This window comes from Centroberyx gerrardi, chromosome 23 (genome assembly GCF_048128805.1).
Source record: "Centroberyx gerrardi isolate f3 chromosome 23, fCenGer3.hap1.cur.20231027, whole genome shotgun sequence".
Taxonomy (NCBI): Eukaryota; Metazoa; Chordata; class Actinopteri; order Beryciformes; family Berycidae; genus Centroberyx; species Centroberyx gerrardi.
In genome coordinates, this window is record NC_136019.1 from 15,138,294 (window position 1) to 15,159,298 (window position 21,005).

General features: G+C 42.9%; 2 protein-coding genes across 4 annotated transcripts in view; one reads left to right on the forward strand and one right to left on the reverse strand.

The window, feature by feature from the left end:
- Positions 1-694: 694 nt before the first annotated feature.
- Positions 695-12,053, reverse strand: LOC139907758 (uncharacterized). Of its 2 annotated transcripts, none has more exons than XM_071894256.2 (11): positions 11,895-12,053; positions 9,857-11,337; positions 8,977-9,218; positions 8,095-8,303; positions 7,204-7,364; positions 6,527-6,630; positions 6,129-6,189; positions 3,612-3,700; positions 2,771-2,896; positions 1,700-1,800; positions 695-1,479 (listed from the first exon to the last, which is right to left on the reverse strand). In XM_071894256.2, the coding sequence occupies exons 2-11, from the start codon at positions 11,307-11,309 to the stop codon at positions 942-944; spliced, it is 3,084 nt and encodes a 1,027-aa protein (XP_071750357.2). In that variant the 5' UTR covers positions 11,310-11,337; positions 11,895-12,053; the 3' UTR covers positions 695-941. The 2 variants fall into 2 exon arrangements, with proteins under 2 accessions (XP_071750357.2, XP_078147681.1); XM_078291555.1 differs by having other exon boundaries at positions 11,873-12,053.
- An 854-nt stretch (positions 12,054-12,907) lies between these two features.
- plcb3 (phospholipase C, beta 3 (phosphatidylinositol-specific)) overlaps positions 12,908-21,005 on the forward strand; it is a 194,893-nt gene continuing 186,795 nt past the window's right edge. For both annotated transcript variants that reach the window (XR_013507987.1, XM_078291756.1), the window contains exon 1: positions 12,908-12,929. The gene's annotated coding sequence lies outside the window, so the exon portion shown is untranslated. The remainder of the gene's footprint in view (positions 12,930-21,005) is intronic.

Here is a 21,005-nt window from a genome sequence, read left to right on the forward strand (position 1 = left end):
GTTTGAATTTGAGTTCCCAAGGTTACTATAAACCTGCAACAGTGATCTGATTTTTAAAAATGGCAGCTGTAATCTGTCAAAATTACAGTAAAAATCACATTCATCATATTCTAGATCTGCTACGATTATAGATGCCCGACAATGGGAAAAATAAAATGGTTCTTTGTAGTTCTGCTTGGTGAAGCAGACAATAGACACCATGCTTTTATCTCGAGGGAGCCACACAAACACACACACACACACACACACACACACACACACATTTTGTGAGGACATTGCATTAAAACCATTCATTAATTACCTCCTAGCCCTAACACTGTCCCTCACCTCAGGATCTTGTCCATCTTTCCATCCACATTTGCGTGTATTGATGTAAGGATAGAAGTCCAAGAATATACACACACACATAGACACCAACAGCTCTTCCAGGATACAGTGGAAAGAGTCACACAAACACACACACACACCAACACACACACGACTACACATGCACACATACTGTAGTTAACCATCAACGGGTCAATTCTGGGCACACAAGTACTCAGAGAGCTGTAGAGAGGAGATGGTCTACCAAGGTCAATATTAGCCCATTATGGTGTTATATCAAAACATTTTAACAAGATGTGTGTGTGTGTGTGTGTGTGTGTGTGTGTGTGTGTGTGTGTGCGCGCGTGTGTGTGTGTGCGTGTGTGTGTGTGTGTGTCCTTCTGCTAAGCTCAGTAACGTTAAAAATAACCACAAGGTTATAAAATTTCATTCAAATTTTAAATGCATAAGAAACATTTAAATACCTTATAAAAAATACCTAAAACCTTTAAGTACACAATTTACAGCACAAGGGTAAAAAAACACAAACACTTGGCACTTTGTTCTCCTCTTATAAAATGCTCTGAAAACATATCTGGATCATATCATATCTCCCATAATACAATAGCCAGATGCTACTGCCAGCTGATTGGCCCTTTACCCCCTCCTGTCGCGACCCCTACGGCCTCTTTCACTTCCGGGTCGCAGTAGAAGGTCGCGGGGTCGGGGCCGAGTCCAAACGAGCTCCACGATTGGTGGAAAGACACGACGGCGGCGGGCCCTCTTTGATTTGAGTCACCGCCGTCAACATTGGTGATTACGTGAGGGTTGGGATTGTTGACGTTGCTATAGGTTACTGCTGCGGCGTGATCCAGGATGCTGGCATCGCTGTGGGTGACGGAGTTGCTATGGGTTACAGAAACAGAGTTGAGGACATTGTCTGTATCATTGCTCGGAGGTACGGGCAGGCCGGATGAGGAGAAGGCCGGAGCTGGAGCCTGGGCTTGGGGTTGGGGTAGGTTGCTGCCCGGGGAGGGAGTGTGGTTGGCGGGGAGGCTGAGGGCCAAACGCTGGGTGAGGAGCTGGTGCTGGAGCCGCCGGTCGCTCCAGTCCTCCTGAGGCTGCCGGTGGATCTTCATGTGAGCGTTACGGGACTTGATCTTGTAGAACATTCTGGAGGGAGGGAGAGAGAGAGACAGAGATCAAGAGAGAGACGGAGATAGAGGGACACAGAGAGAAAATAAATAATGCAGGGAGTGGAGAGAAGCAGGGAGGATGCAGAGGAAAGGAATGAAAATAACACTTTAAAATCTAAACCATCTGTTGGCTTGCCCTAAAGCCAAACGTAGAGAGTTGTGCTGGAGACTCCTCAGGTGTGATTGGTCCTACTCACTTGCCACACAGCTTACAGGGGAAGAAGCTGGCCAATGGGGGCACAGCAACCGCCCCTTCCAGTCCAAACTGTCTGTTCATTGGTTGAGGGATGGGCGCCACCTAGGAAGACAGGACCAATTGTAATCTGTCATTCTGTGATTGACATGTCGAACTGCATTCCACATCAGATAACCATGTAATGCATTTAAGCAACTGCACAAGACTAGAGAAATAAATACTCTATACATACTCTATTCCATGGAAACACTGTTGTACTCCACCATATTCTATTTTATTTAATTATATTCTATGAGCCCTAGTAGCTCTCAGAGATCATGATGCATGACTCAGCAGAGCAGTGTGTGTGTGTGTGTGTGTGTGTGGGTGTGTGTGTGTGTGTGTGTGTGTGTGTGTGTGTTTACTCAATGTCCCTAAAAGAATGAAAAAAGAATAGAGGACTCTGTGTCCCAGACTTAGGGTTAGAATTATGGTTAGGAAAAATATTGGGGTTAGACAATATAGTAAATCCTTACAAATATAGCAACACAAATGTGTGCGTGTGTGTGTGTGTGTGTGTGTGTGTGTGTGTGTGTGCGTGCGTGTGTGTGTGTGTGTGTGTGTGTGTGTGTGTGTGTGTGAAACATGACCCAGCAGCTTGATACAGCTGAGAAGTAACATGACTCGACAAAACAAAAAAAAACAGGTCCAAGACAATGATTCAGCCAACCAGAACTCAATGCTCTCTCTCTCTGTGTGTGTGTGTGTGTGTGTGTGTGTGTGTGTGTGTGTGTGTGTGTGTGAGTCTGTGCTGTATGATGATGCAGGGCTTATCCTAATGATTGACAACGCCACAGGAGACACAGAGAGCACCATGGGAATAGACACATCGCTGAGAACAGGCAGAGAGAGAAAGAGACAGAAAGAGAGAGAGAGCGACATGGAGAGACAAAACAGGAAGTGGTAGAAACTGACAGAAACAGGGTGACGTCAGTAGAACAATGAGGCAAGCTTGTGACCAGAGGGTTGTTAGTTTGAATCCCTGTGAATCCCATGACTCCCTCCCCTTCCTCTATCCCCAACCACTCCTTACATTTGTCTGCTGCTCCATCCCTCCGTCTCTGTCCTCCTCCTCCTTCCTCTGCTTTTTCTGCTTGTCCAGGAGCTTCTTACTCAGGTAGTAAAACTCAACGCACTGGCACACAGTCTTAGTCCTCACCTGCATGACACACACGCACACACACACACACACACACAGCTCTTGATTGATGACTCCATACAGCTTACACTGAGCACCTTATGTAGTCCATCTTTAAATATAGAATCAATATACATATTATTTATGTTGCTTTTGAGGCTAAAGAAAAATGATTTGTCTTCTTCCTGATGGAACATTCAAAAATCGAACTGAAAATTGAGCTTTTTCCTTTTGCACCTCACCTTGTTTCCCAATATTATATTAAAATACACATTTCAAATGGAAAATCAAGCCCACACGCTGCTTCTTGACCATTTTTCAAGCACAAAGAGTTTTTGACCTGGTGATGAGCCTTTGTGCTCAACATATTATCATTAAATGGTGTGTTGCAGCGCGTGAATGTGTATGCTTGATTTTCCATTTTCCATCCCATGTCTTGATTTAGCCATGCAGACAGATGTGTGTGTTTATCTCCACCAGACTGCAGCATGGATGTCAACACTGGCTGTGTTCTACGTGGTTCCACACAACTGATTGATGCTACAATCTACCAAAATATGCTGCATAACAAATTACAATTTAAAAATGTGTAAAATCAGTATGCTTAAAATCAATGGTAAAAATACTTCTAGTACCAGGGCAAAGACAGATTAGAGACACAAACACATAGATAGGGTTAGTTTTTGACCCCTATAGTGTACTGCAGCATAGAGAATGACCCATGTATGAATTATACCATTTTCTGAATGAGAGAGAAATCTTTTCCGCAAGTCACCAGGGCTGCACTGAAGAGATTCCTCTCACTGTCCGTCCATACATCACTACCTGAAGAGAGAGAGAGAGAGAGAGAGAGAGAGAGAGAGAGAGAGAGAGAGAGAGAGAGAGAGAGAGAGAGAGAAGAAGGGAGAAGGGGAGCATGAGAAATAACGAGAGAAAGAGGGAAAGAGAAAGGGGAAAAGAAAGTGGGAGACAGTGGGAGGTGAAAGAGAGAAAAAGAGAGAAAGAAACAGTGAAACAGTAGTGAAACAGAGACGGAAGAGAGAGACAGAAAGACAGTGATAGAAAAGGAGAGAGATTAAAAGAAAGAAGCAAAGAGAATCGCTTTGATTAGTAAACAGAAATTAGACTGGGCGGAAGATCTGACTGACATGTATGACCTAAAAAACTGGCAGGTGGTTTGGATGCACGCACAGTTCTGAAAGCGTTGTTGGTTTGATCCCCGATACGGACAGAACTAACTAACCACCATGTAAATGTATATCATGCTGCTCCTGGGAGGGGTTTTGAAACCTAGCCAAAAATCCAGTGATAGAAGGCAACAGGCAGTTGCTTGTAATATGTCCTAGAGGTTGTAAGCGTCTTGTAAAAATAAACCATCCATCTCCAAACATAGAAACAGGCAGCCACACACACATTTAGCTTCCCAGAGAGAGCAGGTCATGTCAACAGCATCTACTAAATGAGACAGAAAGTGTAACATAACAAAAATCAGCACCTTAGAGATATATTTCCCCCCAAAAAACAAACAAAATAAATGAAGAATTTTAATTGAATTGGAGCAAATACCAAAAAGGCCATGCTGACTTGCTGCAATGCCAAATTATGCAATTACTCTTGTGAAATGTGTAACGTCCTGCCGCAACCTGACAACAACCAATGAGGGAAAGAGAAGGTGATAAGTTGGAGGCCTCTGTCACGATGTGTTGTACTGATTGTCTGCTTTGAAAAAGCACCTTGAGCCACTGAGAGAGAGAGAGAGAGAGAGAGAGAGAGAGAGAGAGAGAGAGAGAGAGAACATTATGTACCTATAAATCTGTGTAAAATGTATAAGTATATCCATGTTGTTTGAGAATTTGGAGTAGATAACATAGTTTGCCTGAGGGCATTCACACACACACACACACACACACACACACACACACACACACACGCACACACACATACACACACACACACACACGTTAAGGTCGGAGGAAGATTCAGGTTGAGTTTTACAGGGTTACACCCACCATTTAGACACTGAGTAGTATGCAGAACAATGATTACTCTGTACCTACTCCTACTCCTCGACTCACACAGGCACCAAACAGACAGCAAGAACCAGACAGGGAGAGAAAAGAGAGAGAGAGAGAGAGAGAGAGAGAGAGAGAGGTTGGATGTTTCTACAATAGCTACTATTGTATGTGCAGTGGGAATGGTGTCTACTTTGTTGACAGATTTTGACATGCATCCCCCTTCTTTTGGAGGAATATTGAGATGAAAAAACTTCCTTCACTATTTGTTTCTTTTCCTTCCTTTCCTACTTCTTTCCCCTCTTGTTAAATGTAACTAAATTATATGTCCCAGAGTAGAATAGGACCTGCAGCCAGACTGTTTTAGATTGCACAGTGATTTGACCTGACCACTCATCCGGGCCTTGAGTTTGGTCTTTTCATTGCTGGCTAAACAAAGCAGAGCCATCAAATCCTGGCTTAATAAGGTTAAAACTCAGATCTTGTTCTCCTGTGTAAATCTACCTGATAGAAGCCATATAATTACGTACCAAACCTGGGTTTGACTTGGATGCAGCTCAAAAACATGAGCACTGGGTGTGCACAATACAACTTAAATGACAGCCAGGTATTTAACAGGGTGAGATTAAGAGATTAAACTCAGGTTTCAATTGAGACACTGCCAACTACAATCTAAATAACCCCAGTGTGACTTCTCTAGCCCTGCTCCTGTACCAGGATGAATGCTCTAAATAAAGATAAAGATAAGAAAAAAAAAATACAATCAAAATAAGAAAAAATAAAATAACAAAACAATATAATAAAAATAAAATAATGAAAAATAAAGAAAATATCATAATGAAAATGAAAGAAATGTTGACTAAAATAAAAAAAATATATAATAATAAATAAATAAAAATACTGGCATGTCTGTGTGTGCATGTGCATGCATGAGAGCATGTGATGTGAGCGTGTGATGTAGTGTATTGCTGTTCTATTTGAGCTATCTAGTTGCTAGCTGCCACGTGTTGCTGCAATAGGCGGGACATAGAAACACTAGCATGTGATTGGCTGCTGACAGCTGACAGACACCTCTCAGCTGCGGCGGGGGAGTCATGCTGATGTTTCAGAGGCGATCACCAGGGAGCCAAACCATGTGAAACCCAAAAAGTTGCCTGAACATCACATAAATATACAGGAATCATCCTTTAACGGGCAGGGAAACCCCAAGACGTAAGGTGAGGTCAAAGGTCAAAGGTTACCAGAGTAGTGGTAGTCTCCTGTCGGCGAGGGCTGTGAGAACAGCAGCATCTCCAGTGTAGCCTGTACAGGAGAGAGAGGGATGGAGGAGGGAGGGAGAGAAACACATGGGGGAGAGATGACAGCTGAGGCATGCAATGGATTAAAAGAGAAACAACTGAATGTGAATGAGTGAGACAGAAAGAAAGAAAGAAAGAAAGAAAGAAAGAAAGAAAGAAGGAAAGAAGGAAAGAAGTGAGTGAGAAGAAGACAGTGAGTGAATGAACGATTGAGAGAATGAGTGAGTTAGTAGGTGAACAGATCAGAAACTGAATGGACAAAAATAAACACTTGAATGAATAAAAGGATGGGTGTGTGAAATAATGAATGAATGAATGAATTAATGAATATCCCTCCTTACCATTATGTCTCCCTGACAGGAGTGCAGACAGTGCAAAGCCAGCTCTGTGTTACTGCCCCCTCCTGGTAGGCAGCTGGAACTGCTCATTGACAACAGCCTCTCCACTGGGCACACACACACACACACACACACACACACACACACACACATACACACACATAAACAACAGTTTTCAGCAGTTAGTATATATAAGACTTTGATAAAATTAAAACTTTTCATCATATACACTGACATGTCACACTCTCGCTCCTGTACTTGCTCTGAAAATACTTCTGTCTCAGTGAAAAACCTTCCCACCTTTTCTCCTTAGCTCTTATTTCCTTCCAAGCATTTCTCTATCATACAGGATCATTCTAGGGACAAGAAGGTATTTGATCCATCTGTTGGCAGGTTGCTGTGGCTTTGACCCTTGATCTCCTTACTACTGGTGGCTTAATAATAATATTTGCAATCTAGGAATTTAATCACTCCAAGTTGCTCTTGATAGGAGCATCAGCAAATGCCTGAAATGTATCTATAAATGTAGATTTAAGGAGATTCAAAAACATCTAAAAACTGAAAACAGAGTATTACTGCTCATCATCTAAAGGCATATCTATCATCATCTATTTGGCTATAAAGACTGAGTACCATTCCCTGGAAAGTTTTGGATTGGCAAGGCTCTCTTGTCCTTTTACCTCGGTCTTGTGAGTTGGTACTCTCCTCCAGCTGCCCCCACGGTTTCCACAGCAACTGTTCCCTGGGCGACCCGTCCTCTGATGACCACGCCCCGGACTCCTCCCACTCCAGGAAGCACGGGGGAAGCTCCGCCTGGAAGTCACGGCCCACGTTGATACACCTGGAGAGAGGGAAAAAGAGATGGTATGGAGAGAAGTGAAAGATAGAAAATGGAATAAAGAACGACATGTCAATGTTATGACCTGGATAGAGAGATTTGATCCTTATGTAGCGATGATGATGGAAGAGACAGAGTAGAGACAGACGGACACAGAGTAACAGACAGAGAAAGACTAATAAACAGTGAGAGAGATTGATGCAGAGATATAGACAGCACTAGAGATAGACAGAGTAATATGTAAATATATTGCTGAACAGATGTTGCTTTCATCTGTAATGTGAAGAGAATGCAAAAGAGCCAATGATCCACATTTGTAAGACTGGACGCATGTCTTTACATCTGTCCTTCCATCTGTAAATCTGATCATGTGAACAGTTAGCAATGCACATTTGCCCATCCGCTCTGTAAATATGCTAATGTGAAGATCTAACATTGCACATTTGCCCATCCTGCATATATGGGCTGGACTGTAAATTTGTAAATCCGTAAACTGCATCCATCTGTAATTCTGTCAATCTATCAATGGTCAGCATAGCGAGTATTCTTTGTAGCCAATAGCAACCTTGTATTGGTGCAATAGTGCAATGAAGACATTGTATCTTTAATCCTCTATATTTTTTATTTGCTGCATTGCTATCTACATCCTGATCCAGTTTCCCCTCTGGGATGAATGAAGTTCATCAATCTGTCTTTTTTCTTATTGTCTTATTTGGTTCAGCACTTTACTCACGGTAATACACTGCACTCCTTCTCCTCCTCTTCTCCTCTTGCCATCCCTTCTTGTCTGTGATGGAGTGATGAGAGGGAGGAGCAGAGCCCTGGCCCCCTGCGGACTGGGTTGAGGACGGGTCGAGGAGTGTAGTGGCCCCTCCTCTGACCCCTGCTGGAGTGAAGCATACTGGGAAACGGAGTTCCAGTGTAGATCGGAGGGGCTCCTTGCTGTAGGAACAAAGTGAAAACTTGTAAAAAGTATTGGGACTGTGAGCTGAATTTGGTCTTTTCTGATTGTTTCAACATGGTTTAACACGGAAGCCAATAGAGAATCAAAAACTGACAGTCTGTTATTATGCCTCATATTTATCTTTCAATATGTATAAATCCATATTATACTGGAGATGAGTCACTGTCTGCTGGCACTTGTGACTGAACGTTCCCTTATCTTTTCTGACAAGCCATAAGAATCCAAGAAGGAGTTTATGACAGTGGAAATTATGGCTCTAAATAATGATGGATGGATTTGTGTTCATGCCGTGGGTATGAATCTGCACATAAGCAGACATAAACAAAGCAGCAAAAACAGCATCTTGGTCTCATCAGAACTTTTGTCAGTCTAACAGCATTTCTCTAACTACGAGTTGGGAGTCAAATTCAGTTGTGGGCCTGTTTCTGGTAGGTCTTCTTATGTCAATATAACAATATTAACAATATAATAATAATCAATGTTTTTAAGAGACAAGGTGTACAATTTAATGTATTCATGTTGGCTCCCATGCTGAAAAAAGTAAAGGAAGCCCATATCCAACACATGGATACAAACTGGATTAGCCACCATCCATGCAAAGCATTTCTGTCATTGTTTCTGTCAACTTGACCAATCAAATCCAAACCATACCTTTACATGTGATTGGCTGACAGGTCCGTTCTTCACTTCCTGGGACACCATGTAAGGAGCTAGCTTTTCCCCTGCCTCGTAATGTGGACTGGAGATGTGAGATGGACGAGGGGGAAGATGGAAGGAGGGATGGAGGGAGGGACTGCTGGAGGGACAGAGGGGTGTGGATGGATGGAGGGACGGACGATGGGATGAGGAGGTGAGGAATGACGATTCTGGAGTCTGAAGGACGTTGTGTTGGGCTGAGAGAATAAGAAAGGTAAAGAAGAAGGGAAGACAAGCGAAGAAGAAGACAGAGGAAAGAAATACTCAGGTGACTTCTAATAATAATGTAGTGACATTAAGGGAAGAGACAATATAAATTGCCTCGGCACTGTGGCATTGTCATTGATCAGTAATGTAGAACGCCTTGAACATTAAGTCTGTATATACAGTATGTGAGGATTTTGCTGTCTTTAAATTATCGACATCAAATCATAAACAGAAAACTATTTTTCATGTAAATGTCCTTGGCAACTTGAACTCGATTCTGATTCTGACCTTCTTAATGTATGTCAGACAAAACTAGTCCAGAAACCAAAAATCTTGCTACGCACAATTAAATTCAGGTACATAACCATTATCTATAGAGGCAGGAGGGTTAATTATCACAGCAGAGGAGAGCAGAATCTGTGTGTTATGTGATTTGCGAGAAACCGAAAATGAAATTAATTTAATTCAGTTTATGTTCTTCTGTCCTTTGTATGATGAGCTGTGAAGTGCGCTTCAGGGAGAAATGATGTTTACTCACATATTTCATGTATGAATGTGTCCTGTAAGCCCATGTGGTTGACACAGAACACAAATCAAATCATACACACAAGCGCACGCGGTGCCTCACCTGCGACGTTGCTATAGTCACTACAGTGGGAAGGCCTCAGGTTGCCCTCGATGCTGCTGGCATCACCTGCCGGCTGTGGAAAGCAATGAGACAGCACCGGAAACTTCCATATCATCCCAGAGGGGTGGACGGAGGGCAGAGACTGGAGACGAGGGGGGAAAAACTGCAGCGTACCGAGTGATTCTCCCCCCTTCGAGGATGAATGTCCAATTCCCCCAAATGCACCAGGAGAGTCCATTTTGGGGGGCGAGAGGGAGGGAGGGGGTAAAGGTGTGGGGGGGGGACTGAGAACTGAAGACATGAGGTGAAATGGAGGGGGAGGAGAGGGGAGAGAGGGGAGGGGGGGGTGAGGAGGAGGAGAGGAGGACAGACGGCGGTAGGAGTCCGGCCGCAAATCAAAAGCGCAGCTGTGCCTTGACTTCATTTGGCTTTCTACTTTTCCCACCCCGAATTCCCAGATCCGTCCGAAGGAATCCCCGCCAGGAATCACGGGGAACCCTCTCTTCCGATGGGAGAGGAAAGCCTCGGAGAACGAGTCCAGTTTCTGAGTGTAGTTCCCACTGTTGACGCCTATAGGCGACCTCTGCGGTTGGCACCCTGAGGCCAGAGTGCGGGAGTCCGCGTCGCCTCTCCACCTGGCCTCCCCAGCCTCCGGGGTCTGACACGGGGGAGAGAGGTTCACCCAAGTCCCGGGCTCCAACTCTGCAGGCGGAGGTGGATCCTCACCTGAGCTCCTGCTGGATCCAAAATCCTCTTCCACTCCTAAATAGCTATCATTCACTCTGGAATGACCATCGTCCACACTGCTGTCGCCGAAGCTAACAGCAGCACCTCTGTTGTAAAGAATATTTTGTTTGTTGAAGTGGCTAACGTTAGCCTCCCTGTTGTAAACTGGCTCATTTTTGGCTTCACAGCTAAGGTGAGCGTAACTGTTGTAATTGGCTTTGACTCTAGCATTGCGGCCAACAACAGCAAAACTGTTAACACCATCTCTCCCATCCTCACTGCTGCAATTCCTGGTGTAAAAAACATCATTAACGTTGCCATAGCAACCACCTTTACCATAAAAATCATCCACTGCACTTTCACAACTCTCCCCGTCATCCCAAACATCTTCCTTTATGCCAGCGCCGTACCAAGGGTCAGCAAAATGGCCCCCTAAAACCCTTTCTCCACCAAGATGGCCTCCTACACCAGCATCTCCATCCATGCCCCCTCTGTCACCCCCACCGCTCTCCCTGCTCCCCCCGGAGGAGGCGCTTGACGTCGGGAACGAGGTCGTGGGTTGTTCCCCTCGACCTCCATAGGGCTCCAGGGCGTCCAGGGGCGGCTGGGAGGAGGGGTATCCCAGCTCGGGGCTTTGGAGGCTGGGTATGTTGAGGTGGAGAGACGGGCGGTGGCGATGATGGTGGTGGAGGTTGGGGAAGGTATGGGTGGAGGAACGGTCTTCCATGATGATCCTGTGTGTTTGGCTAGAGCACCTGCAGGAGAGAGATACAGTGTATGAACGTATGAATGGAGGTTTCAAGTTCATTCTCCCTCTACTGATGTCATTTGGTTTTGTTTGGCATTTGCTGCTGTAAAATTATACTTCAAACACCAAAAAACACTGAAAAACTGTTTGAACACTGGTGCTGAATAGATGAGTTTGAGAATGAGAATACTATCCAAAATGAAAATGTGACACATCGCTTTAAACAAAACCATTGAAATTTCATCATAAGTGACACTCAGTAAATAATATCACGAGGCCTCTTCTGCAAAAAAACATTTTGTCTTCTTTTTTTTACTGTGCTTGGCACCTTCGCACTATTCTCCGAGGTTTCATGACTAAGGCAGCTTGTTAGAAATGCACTTAAAGACATTAACTGTGCATGTGTCTTTCTTTCTTTCTTTCTTTCTTTCTTTCTTTCTTTCTTGTTTGTAACCACATTCTGCTGTAAATAGGACAATGAGTGAGTCAGAGATAGAGCGAAAGGAGGAAGACAGAGGCGAGATGAAGAGATGATTATATACGTTTTGAGTTGTTTTGTTTTACCAGCCTTTGCCGCCTGATTTTCGTTTCACATGCGTTTGTCCTCCCTTGTTCAGGTTTTCTGGTCGTTCTCCGTATTCTCTCCATCGTCCTTCCTCTGTTTTGCTCTTCCTCTCTCCGCTGCTTTGAGTGTTTGTCTATTTATTTCCCCGTTTCAGATTGTCAGCCTCTCTCAAAGTCCCTCCTCTCTCTCTTTCTCTCTCTCTCGCTCTCTCTCAGTGCAGTTTCCTTTGACAGAAGTTCTCCAAATAACACACACACACACACACACACACACTAAGAAGCACGCACACATACACACTAATCTTGATCGTATTCGTACTCAATCACACACAAATTTTGAAAGTCACTGTGCATCCACATTCTCACACACACACACACACACACACACACTCTTTTTCTCACATACACACTCACTCACTCATTTACTCACTCTCTCACTCGCTGAAACACACATAGATACACACACGCTCCTTGACTTTCACACATACACACACACACACACACTTGCAGGTGTCAGAGGGGACCAGCGGGTGATGATGTTGTCTGTGCCATTCGTCGTCGTGGTAACCACATCCTGAGGAAACCAACGCTGACGGATCTCCCTCCTCTAGCTATCTTTATCTCTCTGCCCCCCCCCCTCCTCCCTCTATCTGTCTCTCTTTCCGTCTCTTTGCCCTTCCTTATCTCTCTCTCTCTCTCTCACCTTGCATCCTCCTTCGTTTTCTCTCTTTTGTCCTCTTTCTTTTCTCCCTCGCTCATTTTCTGCCTCTCTATCTCTCTTCTTATCTGCCTTTCTGCACTCTCACTTCGCTCTGTCCCTCTCTCTGCGTCATGCCCTCTCTCTCTCTCTCTCTCTCTCTCTTTCTCTCTCTCTCTCTCTGTCTCTCTCTCCTTTCTCTTGTCTATCTCTCTCTCTGTTTCTGATATTCAAACTGAGGTTCGGTTAGTCAGAAAAGTCACGAGGAGAGAGAGACAGACAGAGAGAGAGAGAGAGAGAGAGAGAGACAGAGAGAGAGAGCGAGAGAGAGAGAGAAAGTAGCTGAAGAACTGATACATACTTACCAAATGCACACACTTTTACAGTAAAGGCTAGAAAACAGTCTAACCTGCAGCTGAAATAGATTTTGTAGCATTCACTCATTTACTGTGTAATAAACACAGTTGAGCTGTTATAAGGTCATACCACATAACCCCACATACATAACAATAGGAAGCAGTGTTAAAGTGTATGTGAGTGTGTGCACGCATGTGTGTTTGTGTGTGTATATGTGTATGTGTGACTGTGCATGTGTGTCTGTGTGTGTGCGAGTGCATATGTGTTTGTGTGTTTACGTGCGTTTGTGTGTGTGTGACTGTGCACGAGTGTGTGTGTGAGTGAGTGACTGTGTGTGCGTGTGTGTGTGTGTGTGTGTGTATAAGTGTGTATGTGCCTGTGTGTGTCTGCGTCTTTGTGTTTGTATGACTTTGTGTGTGTGTGTGTATTACATGCATGCATCTACGTATGTGTGTCTGTGTGTGTGACTGCGTGCGTTTCTGTGGATGCTCATGCATGTGCGTGTGTGTGTGCGTGTGCCCATGCGTGGGCGTTAGCGTAGCTGTTTACCAGAGCAAGATTCTCCGTCTGAGTCAGCTGACAGGAAGTGAGAGAGAATGAAACAGGAAGGAAGACGGCGACAAACGACAAGGCTCAGGGAACCCTCTGAACACCCTGCTGCCACCCACCCCATACACACACACACACACACACACACACACACACACCTGTAACACAAAAATATTCTGTTTTCTACTGTGTGGGGTTATGTGATATGACCTTTTAACAGCTTCAGTGACACTGACACGCACACGCAACCACTGTCCACAACTGTCAACATCTCCAATATTACATCCCTGCCCTGCCACAGACACACACACACACACACACACACACACACACATTCACACTAGTGGTTTTCAAACTATGGGTGTCTCTGCAGTGGACCAGCATACACATACATATACTTAAACAGCTAATGGCCCAGCAGTTAATGGTAGTGAACCAAATTGAACTAAGTGAACCATCAATCTTCTTAGTCAATATCCAGCTTCAGAATAGACTAATTGGCTCAATACTGGGTAACAATTCCCAGCAAACATTTTGCCGTTGAATAGATGTTGATACGACGGCCTGCACCATGTTGAAAACCTGTGTAAACTTCGCATCAAAATGAAAGTTGAGATGACGTCCGTAGTCGTCCATAGCTGCTGCCTGCATCGATTTGCGAAACTGGGACATAAAGATCTTTCTGATATCAGTTCAAAATAGTTTACAAAGCTGAATGAAACAAAAGGCCAAGGCACTCTTCAAATTTAAAAAGCCTTTAATTCATGGGCTTATCTAGGGACATTAAAAACACTTGCAACACTCCAACGCATTTCGGCAGTGGCCGGCAACATGAATGAACATGAATTGTTTGGAGCTCACTGATGAAGGCCGATGATGAAAGACGCTGGAGTTTTCTAAGTGTTTTTAATGTCCCTAGGTGAGCCCATGAAATAAAGGCTTTTTACATTTTTCAAAGAAGAGTGCCTTGGAATTTTGTTTCATTCAGTTGCATACCCCAAACCAAAGAGCACCTTTTTTGGAAGTTTTTGGACACTGTGCACCGTTTTTGTAGCACTCTCTGTTTTTCTTCTTTTCTTCTTAGTTTACAAAGCTGTTTTAATGTGATTTTTACACCGCTATAACATCATATTGTGAAAATGCTCGTTTAGGTTGACGCTGAACTTGCTGACCTCCTGCACATCGCCGTCCATTACATGCTGCCTGGGTTAATACAATTTTTCGCTCCTAGAAGGGTTAAACCCTCAATTTTGCATCTGCCAAATACCTTGCAGATCCTTGCAGAATCATTTGTCCAGGTAATAAATGAACAATAAATATTAGAGAATCTAGACATACGTTGTTGTTTATGAGTCTACTAGGTGTAGCAGGAGCTTCATCACTTTCCCATGAGTGTAGAAGGGAGAAGGAGTGAAAGACAGAGTGTGTGTATATGTGTGCGTGTGTGTGTCAGTATCTGTGTGTAGGTGGTCATGTTAATGCTGAGGTCACTAGTACAGTGACTACATCTCATAGCTGGAAACCTCAGCATTATCATGCAGGATAGATAATAGTGTGGTGACTACAGTACCTGTGTCTGACACTATAACCTCACTATTAGCATTAATGATCATATTCATGACAACATTCATGACAACAACAATGTAGTAATATTTTGTATTATGCAACACAAAGTCAAATTAGGTACGATACGCACAGATAAGGCCGCTGCATCACATTGCGGCTCATACAAGTACTTTAAAATCTAAAACATATTATGAGTCACTTTTAAAGTTCTGGCTCATCTGATTGCTCTGATTAGAAAATAGTTGTGTATTTTAGGGCAGAATGAAGTGTTTTTCAACTGTTCATAGATGAATTACAGGTATCACAATGTTTCCGAAGTGGATATAGCATGATTATATTAATGAAAAAATGTATGTAGTGTTTTGGAATGAAACCCTTCAAATGGAATTTTGCATAATTTTGCGTAATTTAACATTTTTCAGTCCCTGAATCCCATGAATTTTTTTTTCTCTTTTTTGAAACATTAGAATGAATCAACCCCACAAATTTCACAAGAAGAGCTAAAATCAACTGAGAAAATCTTACCGAATTTAGTGTGTCTCCGTGTATGCATTTGCGTGCGGGTGTGTTGAGCCAATGAAAGGATGAAAGATGAGACAATGAAAGGATGCGAGTGGAGGGGAGAGGAGTGTGGAGGAGTGTGTGTGGGGGAGACGCTACTCTAGTTTTCTCTCAAATTCACCCCAAAAGAAAACGGAGGGAGCAGGGGAGGGGGAAAGAGACGAACGCTTCTGGACTTTTTTCTCGCGTCTTTCTTGTCTCTCTCCGACCCATCTCTCCGTCACCGAGAAAGGAAGCGATGACTGAGGGAACGGGGGGAACTGAATGGACGAGAAATAAAACCACCAGACACCTTTAGATCCCGACAGTGGAAGTGAAAACATCTTGTATCATGGAACAAGCCGGGCCGTTCCGCTGCATTAGGCCTGTCGCAGAACCAGCAGTTAAACCAATACACCAGCGTTTTAGCAACCTAGACCTGGACCTAGACCTGATCACCTTGCTACTGTGTGACGACAAGTTTCACCTCTTATTTCCTTCGCTATGGTCCATGCTGATGGACAGTACAAATAAGCGTAACATCATCTGTAAAGCATGATAGAACACACAGAGGTGAACCTGCTCGCAATTCTCCTCATCGCACAATAGATTCTTTTTCAAAACGTCGGTGTATTACTTTAAGGCCATTTAACACAGACAACTATATTAACCTCACTGAATTCCTCGCATTCTCTCCATCCTGACTAAAGTCAATACTACCCGTATCTACTGTCTCGAAATGTCGCCCAACTGTCAATAATTTTGGAAAAACGTTGAAGGCCGGCACCGGAAAGTTCCTTACTGTCAGCATGACGTTTGTTGGTGTCACTTCTTTAATATGGCTTGAACATGAAGGCCGATAACAAGCTGACAGTCTGTCGTTTTGCCTCAACTCCACGTTCGATCAGATTAGATATTTGCAGATGGCTTCAAAGCAAAGGTGAATAAGGTCACTGTACTAATACTTGCGCTTTTGGTCGTGTGTGTGGCTGCAGCTTTGACATTCGGGTAGGGAAAGTGTATTTCAACTAGACAGATCCGCACACACAGTCACACACACACACACACACACACAACTGCAGTACTACAGTCTTACAGCTGCCAAATTGATTGATTCAAAAACTTGAATCAATTTGATTTCAATCTGGACAATTTTTTACAGTTCATCACTGAAAATAGTAGCTTTTGTAAAAAAAAAAAAAAATCTCTTCATAATCAAATACAATCACTTGATAATTCCCTCTACCTTTGTTACATGAGAGAGCGCATTGTATATTTCTGTTTCAACATATGTGGTCCTACGGTGGACACTGAGGGACATTTTAAACTCAGTTCTGTGCCCCCAGGTTTTGATTCAAACTTATACACTGTAATGTAAAGTAATCTGTTTCAAATGTCAGATGATAAGTGATTATGGTTTATAGGCTGCAATTTAGTTGAGAACGTTGATTGATTATTAATATTAGGTGACATCACTGTCCGATGTCGCCTGGTCTCACATCACACATTGGTTGAATCTCCACTTCACGGCTGTGCATTTTGGGGATTTTCCAGCGTATTCTCCGTAGATTAGCTTGGTCTGAGGGTCCCGAAACATTTTCTACACATGGGAGACACTGTCATTCATTAGCGACAAAACACGCAGAATTCCAGACACACTGTAGCATCGCCTTATGCAGGCGCTCTAACTACAGCACAAATTAGTGCCAATTTTATGATCAAACCTATCTATTTGTTAAAAGTCAATACATTTTATTTTGGTTCAGTTTCTAATGCGCATGCACAGAGCTACAAAACAAGTGACACTGCACTATGTCCTTTTTTCAATTTCATATTGTCCCCACACAGATGTGGAAAAATGCCAAAAAGTGTGATTCTTACTTTTGACACATTTAATTCCAAAAACCAGAATACTATTTTCTTCTGAATTTTCTTCTTCTCTCTTTAAAGGTCACAAAGGTCACAAGGTCCAGTGAACAGAGAGCAGCGATCAGCACGTCGTCTTTTGAAGAGCCATTTTCAAATATATAAAAATGTGACTTGCAAATACATAAATGTGATTAATGTGAGTCCATCAGCGTGTGTAAATGTCTTCTAACTCTTTCATCTCTCACAACATTCAAGCTGATCGGAGGGCTGGATTGTGGGTCGCGGTATTGCTGATTTTTGCATGCCACCTACAACATTTTAAAAAAATATACATATTCATATGAGCTCAAGCTTAAGAAGTTAAAGGAGACATCCTTTTCTTGATCTTTTCTGAAAACCCTGAGATATGCAGTGTTTTAAAAGTAGTGGATCCATGTCATTGGGTCAAAGTGTTATTACAGGCTTGTTTCATTCATCAGGAAACGGAGAGTGGATGTATTGCGTAAATGTTTGATTGATCATTAACTAACTGATTGTTCAGTTGTGTGTTCACTGCTGATTACACTATTAAAATTAACACTTCCTAACTTATGATTTTGGTGAGTGAATACGTGCAAACTGCCAGTAAAAGCTTTTGCAAGCAAATCCCATAATGTAAGGGCATTAAGATGGCGTTCTGTAATATAAAATTAAAAGCAGCCTCGTCATTTGAAGACTACAGACAAAAAAACACAGTCGGTGTTGACATTTTATGAAGTTACAGTAGCACATACAGATCATTTTGTGTGTGAATGTGATACATCACCTCGACTGTTTTAATTATAAATTCAAACGTTACCCCAATTTACAGATTACGGATAAGGAGATATGCAAACCTCACTCGTCTGAAAACATGAATTGGACTTATGTAGTTCTTCGTCATGGCAATGCTATTAATAGTATATCCACCCAATGGGGGCATCCCATAATCATAACCAGTTTCCCCGTGGGGATCATTAAAGTTTCATTTTGTCTTAACTGACAGCAAAAAGCTGAGCACTATGTTCAGAGTGTTTTCTCCAAGGCTGCGCCCAAAGCATGTGAAAGTTTTATTAACATAGAACTCATAGCTAAACCAAGTATTTTTTTTTGCTGTTGCAGTCGTTCCAACTTGTTTTACCATGGAGGCCAATAAAAACCCAGAATGAAAAGCTGACAGCCAGTTCGCTGAAGAATGCTGTTCTCACAACCGTGACTTCTGAGGTCTCCAAGGCCTCTCACGCCACTCCTGAACCTGCAAATTATCAAGGCGCAATGGAAACCATGCTAAATATAAAATAAAAGAGCTAATCCTTCCAAATTAGTTCGGTTTCTTGTGCCAAACTCAGTTGAGATGGATTTGGCTGAACTTGTTTACGGCTCAAACACTCGATCACCCCCAGGATCCTTCTGAAACCTGATGGCGGGTTGAGGACTGCTGAAGCAAGCACTAGTCGATTCATTCATATCAAACAAGGTCAACGACGAGGAGGCGAAGCACCTCTTCCTTCAGTTTGCCAACAATCTGCGGCTAATTACCTCTGCCAAGGAGGTTATGTTTTCAGTGGCATTTGTTTGTTTGTTTGTCTGTTAGCAGGATTACGGAAAAACTACTAGCCTGATTTCATGAAACTTCGTGGAAGGGTGTAGCATGAGCCAAGGAAGAACCCATTAAATTTTGGAGCGGATCCGGATCCAACTCACGAACAAGCAATAATAGCACAAACCTTGGCGGAGGTCTGCGCTCTCTGAGTGCCCTTCTAGTTAGAGGGATGTGTTTTGTTATTTCATGCTAAATGATGGATGCTGTTTCCCTCTGTCCTCCCTCAGTTCAACCTCTGCATATACTGTAGGCTTCTACACTGAAAATGTCCACTGTTGTAGTTTTATACTCTACATTCATTTTGATGTTTGCACAGCTACAATTAACCAGTGCAACAATGCAACAATGCAGCAACGCAGCCATGCAACGACACTGGACCAGTGCAGCAATGGCCACTATACGAATTTGAAGCTGACAAAATGATAAATAGGAAAGAAATATTAAGGAAATATATAACAGAGGCCCAATATATATATAACTATGAATTTAACCTTGAATTAGGACTTGGGCCCAGTGTGGTTTTGCTGTGCTATTCATCATACTATTTTCAATTTTCAAAATTGAAAGACTGGTCTTGCAATAATGGTCATATATGGCCTAACACCAAACAAAATAATTATACCTCCATCTTTCTGGCTTGGGTGGGACACAAACTACAAGATGTTTTTAACTAATCAAACATTAACATTTCAGTCAAATATTCCAACATCAGGTGTATCTGAAAAAGACAAAAAAAAAACAAAAAAAAACTACAACACAGGATCTTCTAAATTTGTGTTAACATAGCCTCACCGGGGCTAACCAGGGTTTTTACTTCCTTGGATGTATTGTGCTTCCAGATAGAGAGTGTAGAAGCCCTACACAGTGTTACCTAAAGTTAACAAAAAGCCCATTCAAAGATCAATATTGCTGAAAAAAATTGCACCAAGGCCTATTTCATGTTGCTCTATTCTTAATTCTCCTTTTTCTCCGTGTTTGGTGCAGATGTTCGTCAGTCGGGCCTTCCTCGGTGCACAGGCTCAAGACAAAGTTAAAACACAAAAGCGGTTGTTGCCCTCATTCTGTCTCCAGATGTCAAAGGAGGTCACCACATCGAAGGAGGACAAAAATAGTCACGGCAACGACAATACAAACTCTTATCCACACAGATTCATGCTAGCATCAGAGTTTAGCAATGAAATGGCTTCTATACCTTCATGTCCAGACCCAAAATGTCTGTTGGGCCTGTTGCTGATGGCTCCCCACGACAAGAGTATTAACATGACTTAATGCATCTGACTCATCCTATCATGATATATTTCACACAATATCTCCTACCAGCATAGTCCTGCATGTGGTTCAACTCTCATCTGCTGTAAGCCTCTCAGTGTAAGCTCATGTTTTGAGTAAACACTGACATGGTGCAGGTAACAACAGTAAAATGCTACAACTAATGTTGAGGCTCAGATCTCATCGGGAGATCGCCGTCTATTGTATGTCACTGTAGAGAGAAGCATGCCTTCGCAGTACCTGACTACATAAGCATCTCTCATGTCACAGATGTGCTTATCTGTTACGACTCGCTGCACATTCAATGGACGCGCGCTCGGCAGAAAGCCGCATCTCCACATAAAAATGCTTCTTTGTCACTTTTTCGTCTGAGAATACGAGTTACGAAATGCTACACAAGTGCTGAATCATTCATGCTCTATCCATACACTGACTATACACTGAATGTACAAAACATTAGGGACATGCGCCTGATGTTGAGTTGCAGCCTCTTTCACACAGTCCACATCTCAATTCAATTCACGTCTCAAAGCTTCAAAATCCTTCTGTAACTCATCTGCTTCTTTTTCTCTACATCTCCTCCTTTGTGATTGGTATAGATTTAATATGGGAAATCCTGGATTCACCTCATCAGTGAGCTTCA

Bases quoted from the DNA above. Each gene is read 5' to 3' on its own strand.
- LOC139907758 (XM_071894256.2), bottom strand. From the start codon at position 11,309: ATGGAAGACCGTTCCTCCACCCATACCTTCCCCAACCTCCACCACCAT. The intron at 7,365-8,094 runs GTGAGTAAAGTG...CCCTCTCTCCAG, and splicing joins AAGGAGTGCAGTGTATTACC to GTGTATCAACGTGGGCCGTG. The intron at 6,190-6,526 runs GTAAGGAGGGAT...TCTCCTGTACAG, and splicing joins CCTGTCAGGGAGACATAATG to GCTACACTGGAGATGCTGCT.